The 11535-nt window shown below is 49.8% G+C and overlaps 2 protein-coding genes across 4 annotated transcripts; one reads left to right on the top strand and one right to left on the bottom strand.

The window, feature by feature from the left end:
• The first annotated feature begins 37 nt into the window (after positions 1–37).
• LOC101067003 (growth arrest and DNA damage-inducible protein GADD45 beta-like) lies at positions 38–2004 on the top strand. The gene is made up of 4 exons (XM_003962783.3): positions 38–197; positions 621–722; positions 808–1024; positions 1122–2004. Exons 1-4 carry the CDS (start codon positions 160–162, stop codon positions 1224–1226), a joined length of 462 nt encoding a protein of 153 aa, XP_003962832.2. The 5' UTR covers positions 38–159; the 3' UTR covers positions 1227–2004.
• A 1972-nt stretch (positions 2005–3976) lies between these two features.
• gng7 (guanine nucleotide binding protein (G protein), gamma 7) lies at positions 3977–9751 on the bottom strand. 3 transcript variants are annotated; one of them, XM_003962538.3, is made up of 4 exons: positions 9612–9751; positions 7854–7952; positions 7578–7693; positions 3977–7502 (listed from the first exon to the last, which is right to left on the bottom strand). In XM_003962538.3, the coding sequence occupies exons 3-4, from the start codon at positions 7656–7658 to the stop codon at positions 7377–7379; spliced, it is 207 nt and encodes a 68-aa protein (XP_003962587.1). In that variant the 5' UTR covers positions 7659–7693; positions 7854–7952; positions 9612–9751; the 3' UTR covers positions 3977–7376. The 3 variants fall into 3 exon arrangements, with proteins under 3 accessions (XP_003962587.1, XP_011617441.1, XP_029687553.1); XM_011619139.2 differs by lacking the exon at positions 9612–9751 and adding an exon at positions 9326–9384; XM_029831693.1 differs by lacking the exon at positions 9612–9751 and adding an exon at positions 8151–8672.
• Positions 9752–11535: the final 1784 nt, after the last annotated feature.

Genomic DNA, 11535 nt, shown 5'->3' with positions numbered 1-11535 from the left:
GCCGCCCTCCTCTCGGCTCCCGTATAAATAGTGTCGCAACGCTGCCAATAACAAACCGTTCTGCACGTTTGAAGTTCTCCTGGTGACGCGCACGACGCCGGTTGACGAAAACAAGCCTTTATTTCTCCTCGGCGGAAATAATTCTCACGCTTGCAAAGCATGATTCCGGAGGAAAGCTTCTTGTCCGTCGAGAACAGGTGAGACTTTTTAAAGCTTTTGCTCGACTGTTCCTTGCTCGGCTGCAGCGGCGGCTCTCAGACATGTGCATGGCAGTCGTGCTCGTCCTTTGACCCTTGTTGTGCGTGAAGTGTGGAAAAGACCACCTGAGCTCCAACCTGGACTTTTCTGTCTGGATTTAGATTTCCTGCACGGCTTTATTATGCGGAACAGCTCAATCTTAACGTCCAGTTTATCAGACCTGTTAAGGATCATTTAAAACTTTTAAAGAGGAGGTTTTTAGGATTTCATTGCTTAGTTCTTTGCGTGCATGTTGCAGAACCGGCAGGAGCTATTCACATTCACAAGCATGTGTGATATTAAAGTAAAAGCATGCTTTTTAATTGGCACCTTAATCAAAGAGGTAGGCTACGGATGATTTACTGGTTGTCCTTGCTGGGCAGGATGCACGCGGTGGGCCTGGCTCTGGAGGAACTCCTGGTAACGGCTCAGAAACAAGACTGTCTGACCGTCGGCATCTACGAATCGGCTAAACATCTGAACACGTAAGTGGAAGCGAGCATGTGCAGGCGGTTGCTGCCGTTGTGTCCTGGAGGTCCGTGGCTTAAACGCTTCCTGTGGCCTCCTCAGAGACCCCGACAGCGTGGTCCTGTGCGTTCTGGCGGCCGACGATGCGGACGACGTGGCTCTGCAGATCCACTTCACCCTGCTCCAGTCCTTCTGCTGCGAGAGTGGCCTCACCATCCTCAGAGTTTCGGGCTTGAGGCGGCTCCAGCAGCTGCTGGGCAGCGCAGACGCCAACAGAAACCAGGAGGAGCACCGAGACCTGCACTGCATGCTAGTAACGGTGAGCGGACGCAGGATCAACCTGGAAGCACGTTTACTGCACATGTGATGCACTTTTAAAGTCTTTTAACGTGTTTTTGTGTGCAATTCCTGTACAGAACCCACAAGCCGACCACTGCAGGCTTCAGGAAGTAGGAACCTACTGTCAGGAGAGCCGACGCCGGGACCAGTGGGTGCCCGAACTGGTCCTGCAGGAACGTTGAAGAATCTGCTTGCAGATCCACTGACAGAAACAGGAGCTTTCCAGGTTCTCATGCTCATGAACTGACTGTTCTTGCGGATATCGCCTGGAGCGGACTCAGCTGGGATATCTGGACTGACCGGGACTCTCCTTTTGAGTGGATCCGACACCCCTGGATCTGGTTCCTGCTCAAAGCTACAAGCACAGACTTCTCCCTTGTCTACAATCGGGTTTCTATTTCCTTCTGTCCTGAAGGAAAACAGGCCTGCTGCCGGGACAGAAACGCTGCCCTGAAACTATACCCAACATTCCAGAGTATTCCGACATGGGAGAGTCCTTTTCCTTGAAGAGAAGGTGTGTGTGCATGAATGCCTGGTATGTGTGTACAAAGCTCCAGTCTTTATTTAGAAAGGACTGGGCGGGCAGCTCGAGCATTCTTGAAATGTTCAGCTGATCCTGCGGAGGAGCCGTCGCCATGGAGGCAGAGATGAGAATGATGTGGAAACGTCATGGGACTTGTGGAACAAGACAGGGACTCTGCGACGGCTTCGGAACGCGGCGTCTGTGGTCGGAGGGCGACGCAGCAAAACCGCGTCCGACTAAATCTGCTGTAAGTTCTCACGGAGTGCTGCTGCCCGGAGGAAGAGGCGGGTTCACCCGTGAATAGCGCTGCTCTGCTAATTTATTTAATGCTTCGGAAGTTATTTATGATCCTGTTTGTGCTGTTTTCCACAACGTGTGAGTGTTTTATGACGTAGCTCGGATTTCAAAATAAAATGCGCAGGTGCACAATCCAAGCAGAAGCGCCTCTGAGTCATGCGTGCACGCGTCACTGCTTCCTGCCTGTAGTAAACAAACCTCAGGGTGGAGACAGAAACTGTTGGAACAGGCAGAACACGCTGGCGCTGACGCCCCGGCGAGGTGGAGACGGGGGGGCAGCAGACTGGCTGCAGCCGAGCCTGCAGGAGCATGTTCCTGGGGGGGGGGGGGGCTGCACAAGATAATCTTGATCCAGCCCCACTCAGGTCACGCTATCATCACATGATCGGGGAGCAACGTTTCCCTGCAGTGGTGAGGGACAGGGGTGTCCCCCCCCCCCCAGCTGGGCCTGTTCACTGCACTCCTCCCTGCTCCGCTCTCACATGTCGGCTCACAGCTCAGAGTCCACAGCCCAGCAGAGAGGGAACATCCAGGCACATGGACCTCCCCTTTTGTTTACCATCGGCCGCTTGGTGGGGGCGTGCCCTGCAGGGAGGCTGACCTCTGATTGGCTGGGGTTCACTCTGGAGCGGCTGCGGGGGGGGATCAGGGTTTGAAACTTGGAGGAGACTCGTGACTCGAACAGGCGACTGAAAAGCCACTTGCAATAATGACATTCCTGTCAAATGACCTAAACAGCAGCTATTTTATCTGCTCTTTTTTTGCCGCCAGCAGCCGTTTTCCCTCCTTTGTCCTGGACGCCGTGTCCCTGTCAGGCCCGGGAGCACGCACGTCCATGTGCACAGCGTGTTTTTTATCAGCGCGAGAGGAGCGCCAGGCTTTTCTGGCTCAGGACGGCACTAAAAAGGGAAATTGATTCAATAAAGTGCAGCTGAGGTTTGAGGAGATGAAGGGGGCGCCGTCCCGCCTCTGCCGGTGGACCAAGGAAATGGGCGTTCCTTTGAATCCCGGCGTGACGTGGGCGTGGAGTGTTTTGCATTTTATTTTAATTTGCGGGCATTCGGGCACGAGCCCAGAAGAGCAGACAAACTCTGCCCAGATGATGGCACCATAGATGGAAAACGAGGGATTACGAAAGTTCAGTCAGGAGGGGTCACACCCACTGATGGAATGCAGTCTTCTTTTTTTTTTTCTTAGCGAAAATTGGATTCTAATTTATGGTTTTAATGCTTTTTTTCCTGCTTTGGGGGAGGATTAGCATTATGCATGGGGGGGGGACATAGATTATTGACCAAAACACAGTCAGGTTCATACATATGTTGCTGATTAGAACCAGAGAAGAGCAATTTCAAGGACTGTAATAACCATAAACATATATAAAAAAAAAAAGGGATCCAGATTAGCAAATATTCCCTGTCGGCCTGCATCCGATCATACAAAATCCCAACATTTGAGGTGTATTTCACCACACTGCTGCAGGAAAATGAGCATTTCATCCCAGAGGAAAGTCAATTACAACACATCCAGTTGCCCAAAAAAAAGACCAAAGAGAGCATTTTTTATTATATAATCTTTTTATTAATGTTATCTACTTCTCAATATCATCTTTTTGAACAGCAATATCCACAAAATATTAACAGTGTGCAAGAAAACATGAGTTATGGCACGTCAGAGAACAGTTACAAAAAATAGATATATTTTCTTCATAATCAGTCAAGGCAGAAAGATACGGATACTTTATGCACACAGGAGATCCCAACACAAAGATGAGTCCTGGGGGGGGGGGGGGGCTCAGAGCAGCCTCAACTCTCCCCCACCCTCCCACGGCCGACACATTCTGACTCGCCCCACCCCGAGCGGCGTGCTCCACCTGAGCGCCATCTGCTCTGCTGAGCTCAGGACCGGCACCACCGAAGAGGGCCAACCCGGAACGTGGGCCAGCTGGCCCTGATCGTGCGCCCAGCCGGCCACGGAATGGTTAAAATAATAATCCTGACAAAAACCAGCATCTGTCAGACATCTTTGGGACGACACGGGCGTGCGTCCTCGGGGTTTTGATATGTTTGCATGCTCGGTTTACGGTGCGACTCTTTTGCAGTTGTTGTAGTTGTGTTTTTTTTAGCTTTTCATCTCTAGAAATGCAGCAAAAGTAGCTGGAACTGAAGCGATCCAGCTTTCACCAAACTGGAAAATCCAGAAGGAGCTGCAATCAGATCGAGCTCAAACCGGTCCATCCGCTCACCGGCGTCCATGTCCCACTGTAAGCTGTGGAGCTGGTAACCAGTCGGACCAGTCGGGACTTGAGTCTGGGTATTTCAGCTACTCGATACCAAGCGATGCCCCAGCAGGGAAATGACTGGCCTGAAGTCCATCCCTGGCCCCTAGGTTATAGCACACGTACCTTACAAGGTGACCTTGAACCAAACACAAATACCTCAGTGAGCAGTGGAACACAGGTTAGCTTCACCATACAGAAAACCTGTCCATCCAGCTAACAGTCGCAAATGTAAAAATCAGCTGAGGCCAGTAAATTAAAAGATGCCAGCAGCTGCTATTGATCGCGGCAAACCAAATGTCGCGGCGCGGTCAAGCTAACATAGCGTGAGTCTGAAAAATGAGTCAGCCTGGCAACTATTATTGGGGTTGGTTGTTGCTCATCGCATCCAAAATTATCTTCCCTCACATTTGGGCACATTTCTCTCCTCTCAGGAATGTGCAAGCGAGCGGAGGCCGTGCGCGCTGCGCTGACTCACAAGGTGATCGCGTGACCCACGATCACAATCGCCCGGACCGAGCATTGCGAGGCTGCTGCGCAAAAACAGGACGGTGACAGTGGAGGCACTGTGTGGTCCCACAAATATGCAGACCACACATGTGTGCGCCTACTGCTCTGCCAAATCGTTGTTTTTGGCTACCTAACTCTCTCACACAGCGCCCCCACACACACACGCACACACACTTCAGTCTTTGGGAGCGGCCTGCTTGCTCTGCGAGAGTCAAATGCAAATCTTTGTACCCTCGACAATGAGCCATTGACATTAAATTTGAATATTTAAATTTGAATATTTAGGTGTTGTAAACTGGTGTTTTTAGATAGGCGAGAAACCAGTAGCCGGGTAGCCTAGCATAGCATGACCAAAAAAAAGAAACAAGCTCCGAAGTGATCGAATTTAGCCTGTTGACACCTACAGTTCAACTCCACATGTTAGCGGATGCTAACTGCTTTAATGTGCACACTGTAAAAGTCCAGGGTGGATCTCTCAGTGACAACACAAACTGCAGAAATTGACTTTTCTTCAACATCCTCCATCACAAATGCGACTGACAGAATCACTTCTGTTTGTCCATTCAGGGCTACTGTAGAAACGGGCTACTGTAGAAACGGGCTACTGTAGAAACACGTTGGCGCACAATGCTAATGCCACGGAGGGGGACCCGCATCAAGGTCTGTACAAATATCTTTAAAAACAGTGACTTATTTGCTAATATTGAGCTATAAAATAGCATGTGTATGTTTTATATTCTAGTTGTGAAAATCTGAAATCACACAAGCTGCAGCTTTAACCTCTGGTGCCGGCTGAACTCCCCCCCCCCCCCCCCCCCCCCCCACATAACAGTTTGCTTTTGCGTCACCTCTCACCGCCCCCAAAATAAAAGCCTGGCAGGTGGCTGGTATTGACCCAGTAATTAGAGGAGAGAAAAGCTGTGGGTTCAGCTCCTCTAACAGTCCATCATCAGCTCTAAGTCCCCTGGAGAGGTCCCCACCCTGCTCTGTCAGTCCTGACAACCGGAACAGAGCTCCTCTCATTCAGCAGCTAACCGCTGTTCAGCTTTACCACACCCAAACACCTTTGACAACCAAATAACAACTGCAAGAGAGTCTGCGCTATGGGCGTTTTGTTGTCCGAGTTGCCTGTTTCCCACCGATACGTTAGGGAGAAACCTGTGGGCTCTTTAAGTGTTCACGCTATTGAGCTGGAGGTTGGATTTGGCCACACGGAATGAGGTCGGATGTTGGATTTTTCCTCCGATAGGATACAAACCTAAACTAACAGGGTGTTTGCATCTCAGGTCCCTAAAAAATAAACCTAAAACATAATGGACAGACATGATTCTGACTGACAGAACAGAAGTAGTACCAAAAAAACCCAACAGCCACAGAGGGTTCTGTGTTTGAATCGGATATCTTACAAACACTGTACAGGGAAATACTCAACTGACCAGGTTCCATGAACTCCACAGAAAGAAGAAACTCCAAAAAGTAAACCAAAAACAGCCACTCTTCCACGTTGCACTGTTGCACGTCTGAACGAAAGTTTATACACCCCGCTTGCTTCTCTCCACCTCAATTTCCAACGTTTTTACAATCAGGTTTGGTTTGACAGGACGGGAAATGCACATCGGAGCACACTGGCGCCGCCTCGTTAAATTTTACCCATTTTGTCACCTAGAACATGGGCAAAGTTCTGGGGTCACTTTGGGTCAAAAAGACTGTAGGAGATAGAAGCAGATGTCTGGTTGGTGTGCCCCCTGGCCTACGACACCTCCTCCTGAAGCTTCATTAGCATTTAGCACAGAATCAACCAGAGTACCACCCACAACAAAGCAAATCTATTATTTTAAAAAAAGTACAGTATTATTTAATCCCTTAAGTAATGCTTCAAAAAAATATCAAAACGTACACTAAGTTCACAAACAAGTAATTTTTTTTTTAAGAAAAATGCAGTAAACGTCCAAGGTTAATAGCTTGAGTTGGCTATGCCCCCCTCGTAGGTGCAGATCCTGTTATATTTAGACCGCCGGTGGCTGAAGCTAGCCGCGGTGGAATCGCCGACGGCAGACCCGCACCTAGAGACGACTTTTCTGTACATGTTGGCACAGCTGGAGAGTTCGGCCACCGGCTGCGGTGGCAGCCGTGGAGAGGCCATAGGCAGAGAAGGTCTGTGGAGTTTCCGGGCAGGAACATGCTAGCCCGACAAAGGCGAAGGCTACGGCCGCCTCCTCGCTCGCCATGATTTCAACCAGGCAGGACAAAACTCACTGCCTTCAAACAAACAAACAAAAAAAAACGAGCGTTAAACGGGACATGAGGTCGTGTTTGGCAGCGGCTAGAAGGAGCGCCTACAATCCTTAACCGTTGCCCACATGCAGCTTCACACCCACAGCTCAGTACCACCCTCTTGTCCATCTTCTGCTCTTTTCTCAAAAAAAGGATAAACCGAGTCAATCTTCCTGCTTAATAATAATCATTTCTGAAATCAAGCTGAAAATTTGTGGCTAATTCACCAGCGTTATCAGAGCACCTTTGAGCACACTCAGTGACGTACTGGGCTCGCTGCCCCCTAGCGGTGGCCCCCGGGAATTGCGCTTTACCAGAGTGGCTGTTTTGGGAGCGCTTGCGTGTCTGTGTATCTTTGAGGAAGTCTGGGGATGGAACTCAGCGGTGCGTTGCATGTGTCTGTATGCGCATAAGTGTGTGTGCATTTGTGTGAGGGAGCAGGAGTGTACGGAGCTATAGGATGATGCAGGGCTTCTTGTCCTTGAAAGGGTTTTCAGAGGTGGGGACGCCAACCAGCAGGGGGTCGCTGCGAGCATGCTGCTCACAGTAGCTCATCAGGTCCGCTGCAGCTTTGGACACCTGGTCGGGGCAGGAGAGAGCTGTCAGACGTGGGTTCGCGATCACACAGCATCCGGGGTAAGGCTACCGCACTACCTTGATGCGTTCAAAGCCCGCCTCGATCCTCAGCTGTTCCACCAATTTCCTGGCCTGGGCGATGTTATTAGTAGTGGACATACTGATCCATCAGACTGCACCAACCCAGGAGAGAACTGGGAGCCACCGAGAGAGGGAGGAAAGAAAGGGTGATTGTAGCACCACCGTGTGGTAATCGCCGAGCGGTGCGACAATGCCAGTGATGGGTAAATGCAGCTAGAAGCTAATTTATGAGCAATGCACCTTTAAAATCCCCCCCAAAGTGTGGATTTTTACCTGAGTAACAGCAGGCAGGTGTGACTTAACACTTAGGCAGGGAGAGGATGGTCAGACAGTGACAGAGCAGGAGGACAGGCCAGCTCACATTGATCCTACCTGTGGAACAGAGCAAAAGGTGAGATGGCTGCAGTGCACAGGTCGTCCCCAGACCCTTTAATGATCCTCCACAGCTCCATTCCTGGCTCAGATAGCCCCAATTCTAAAATCACCTCATTTGAAATGCACAAAAACACAGTAGAAATGTGAAAATGCAACAAGCTCCTGGCTGCTGGGTTAAATGGAGAACAAACACACCTGGTTCTTCACACACATCGCCCAGAGTGTGTTACAACTCTCTCACGTTAGTCTCTCCGTCTGACTCCTCTCGTTTCCCAGGAGGAGTTCCCTTTTTAATTATTCTTACTGTGGAGAAGCTGGGAGATTAATGTCTCTAATTAGGACTAGTGCACATGTGCACGCACAGAGAAATCAGCTGGTCGTTTGGTTATTTGCTAATATGAATATTTTGGTATTAAATATTGACTGATGACTTCAGGGACATTTCTACACCAACACCTTCATGCTTGGTTCCTATTAAGCACGCAGGCCATGTGCGGCAGCAGGAATACTCGTATGATCGGCAGCAGAGACACACAGTGTCTGAAAAGGATCATTCTAGACGAAGATCGATGCTGCCTAAACACAAGAAACAACCCATGAACCAATCTAAGCGGAGCCGGAATCACGAATCCCGCTTCCGCCTCTTCAGCCTGTTGATTTTCCAAACTTTCCGCGGTGGCGCACAAACGATGCCCTTAAAAACAACACGCAGAGCATAAACGGGAGCATTTCTGCCCTCTCACCGTCCATTCTCTCCCCTCCTACGCCCCCCCCCCCCACCTCCCCCCCGCTGTCCAAAACATTTTGGCAAATGTTGCGCGGATCCTATAAATAAGCCTAATTTATCTCGGTGCAGATCGTTAAGGAAACATCATCGAGGACTGGACGGGCTCGACACAGGGCTCGCAGCAGCTCTCAAGACGCACTAAAAAAAAAGGCATCAACCCATATTGATCCGAGCTGGCCGTGCGCGCTGATCGGGCCTGCGCTTTGGCGCCGTGTCGTCCTCTACAGGCCCTGCTCGCTGCTCCACCGTGTGAAAACACAATGCGGGCATTTTGATGGATAGAACAGCTTGTCCCCCCCGCTCCCTCTCCCTCCAGCACACAAGCGCGCACGCACGCACGCAAACACTGGCAGTCCTTGTGCACAAAGCTAGGGATGTTTTCCCAAGTGAAGCCCAGAGTACACCGCTCCGGGTCTGCAAATAGGCCCTGGCGAGGAGCCCGTGGGAGCAGGGTGGTGACATGTTTAGGAGGCAGGCTCGGCCCCGGCAGCAGCCAACATGAACCGAGCCCAGAACGGGCACCACGGCTGAAGCGCGTGCCGCTGCGTCCCGTTATTATGCAAACGGTGAGCGTAAGGCCTACTTCAGCGTGCGAGATCCAGCGGATCTGGCATGTGCGTCCTCATGTCCTGCCGAGCTGTGGAAAAAAAAAATCCTCTGCTGACCTCCCCCCCCGTCCCCCCAGTCCCCCAGTCTTCCCCACCCTCTCTGCCGGCAAAGGGATGAGGAAAACCGGATTCGTGACAGCGAGGGTAGCCCCTCTCTGCAGCCGCCTTCGGTGACGAGCAGCCGGGGTTGCAGATGCGCACAGACGCGTACAAATAATGACACACGGGGACGAAAAATTGCCCGAATATCTCCAAACTCACCTCCGAATGCGCGGTATATTGGTGATTTAAAGGGCCAGATCCGCTGCTTTCTCACCCTTTCTGCTCGTTCACTCCCCGTCTTCGCCGAGCCAAACGCCTCCCCCTCCGGTACCAGCGTCTATCCACTCCTCTACCACCTCCCTCCCTTCTCTCCCTCTCTCCTTCTTTCTCCCTCCTTCCATCAGATGACAGCACCTCTTACTCTGGGACTCCCGAATAAACATTATTTGTCATCAAAAGTGTGGGAATTATCCAATCATAATATTTATTGTATGATGTTTAGCACGATGCTGCTGTGAAAGTCAGACTAAATTAGTCTAAATGTGAATTCTAACCATTGCTTTGAGGGGATAAATAGAAGGATTCATATTGTTTTAGAATAATAACCTGATATTTCTTTCCAGGGTCCTCAGTGCATCACTTATCTTGACCTAGAACCTAGAAGGATGAATCACATCACGTGAAACATTTTCAGCAGTTATTGTAACAGCTCTGAATACTCAGATCTGCAGCCCTAGTAACACCCTCCCCCAACCGCACATCTGGGACTTCGACCGTTCAGGTAAAAAAATAAAAATAAAAAAAAAGATCGAAACGTCAGTGACGCCGTTTGACCACACGGTGGCAGCGTGCACCCAGCTGCTGCTCCGTGAGGGCCGCTCCTTGCAGGGCCCAGCGAGCACGCGCGCACACGCTTATCTTCCTGATCTCTTGACATGATTTTTTGATCTCTTAAAAACCTCTTTTCTTTTTCTTCTTCTTCACCTCCACAGTGGCTCATTTTGTCCACATTTCCACTGATTTTAGTGCAATTGTTTTTAGTTTTCCTTCCTCCTCCCACTCTCTCCCCTGTTTCTCCTCCATCCTGTAACACCCCCCCCCCCCCCCTTTATGTGGGTCTGGTTGATGAAGCAACATTCTGTTTAGGACGGATGGGAGCAGGAATCCCATGAGTCACGACTAAAAAACTGAGAGGCAGGGGCGGCTGCTGCGGCAGCCTGGGAGACCTCTGCCCGTCATCTCCTTTGTCCCCAGCAGGATCACATGACGAGGCAGTCCGCGTGCACGTCACACCGTCCCCATGGCAACCGCGCCAGGCACAGCATCCCTAAAGAAGCAGGAAAGCAGCGAGAGTGAAAGGAGTGGAAGACAGAGAGGCCATTCTGCACCCGAACTGAACAGGAGGGGTTTGGTTGTTTTTCTCTTTACAAAAACTCAGACATGTTTAAAATGGGATTTAATAAAACCAAGAATCAGCCCCCTGGCGAGAGGACACGAAGTGATTGTGGTCAGGGTTTGCTGGACTACACTTCCCATGAAGCCCTGGTGTTCTCTCCCAGTAGATGTATGAGGCGATAATCTGGATTTCCCTGCTAAAACTGTTGCCCCCCCCCCGGAAATAGACCCGCTCTGGAGATTCAGACATTATGATTCCAGCTGCCAGCTGCATTGAAGTTTTATTTGAATTTGTCTTTTCCAAACGATTTTTTACAACTTTTAAAGAACGTTTTAACCATTGTTTTCATTCATTTATCATATATTTATTTCTTACACCCTGAGCTCAAAGGGAAATAAAATAATCTGTTGTTATTGTTGTCAAAATAAGATAAATTGGAGAGAAGGAATAGAAAGATTTCAGAATAAGGTGCTGTTTTCCGAAAAAAAAGGCTTAAAAATATATAGCAAATCCAAATTTTCCCTCTACAATAATTTACTTTTCTTTCTTTCTTTTTTTAACCGCAGCCTGGTCTGACAGTCATTAAAGAAAACAAAAAGACTCATTTTTGCCACGCAGAGCCGTGGCAGCAGAGCAGTGGGACTATTGTTCACGCATGTTGGCAAATGCAAAATTAAAAATAACCTGCGTGCTGTCATCCTGTAGGTAGGAGAGTTCAACAATCAGACGAACAGAACAAATCATTAA

The sequence above is a fragment of the Takifugu rubripes genome, chromosome 2, assembly GCF_901000725.2.
Source record: "Takifugu rubripes chromosome 2, fTakRub1.2, whole genome shotgun sequence".
In the NCBI taxonomy this organism is placed as follows: Eukaryota; Metazoa; Chordata; class Actinopteri; order Tetraodontiformes; family Tetraodontidae; genus Takifugu; species Takifugu rubripes.
This window is presented reverse-complemented; position numbering and strand designations above follow the sequence as displayed.

Bases quoted from the DNA above. Each gene is read 5' to 3' on its own strand.
- LOC101067003 (XM_003962783.3), top strand. From the start codon at position 160: ATGATTCCGGAGGAAAGCTTCTTGTCCGTCGAGAACAG. The intron at 723-807 runs GTAAGTGGAAGC...TGGCCTCCTCAG, and splicing joins TCGGCTAAACATCTGAACAC to AGACCCCGACAGCGTGGTCC. The intron at 1,025-1,121 runs GTGAGCGGACGC...ATTCCTGTACAG, and splicing joins TGCACTGCATGCTAGTAACG to AACCCACAAGCCGACCACTG.
- gng7 (XM_003962538.3), bottom strand. From the start codon at position 7,658: ATGTCCACTACTAATAACATCGCCCAGGCCAGGAAATTGGTGGAACAG. The intron at 7,503-7,577 runs GTAGTGCGGTAG...TGCCCCGACCAG, and splicing joins CGGGCTTTGAACGCATCAAG to GTGTCCAAAGCTGCAGCGGA.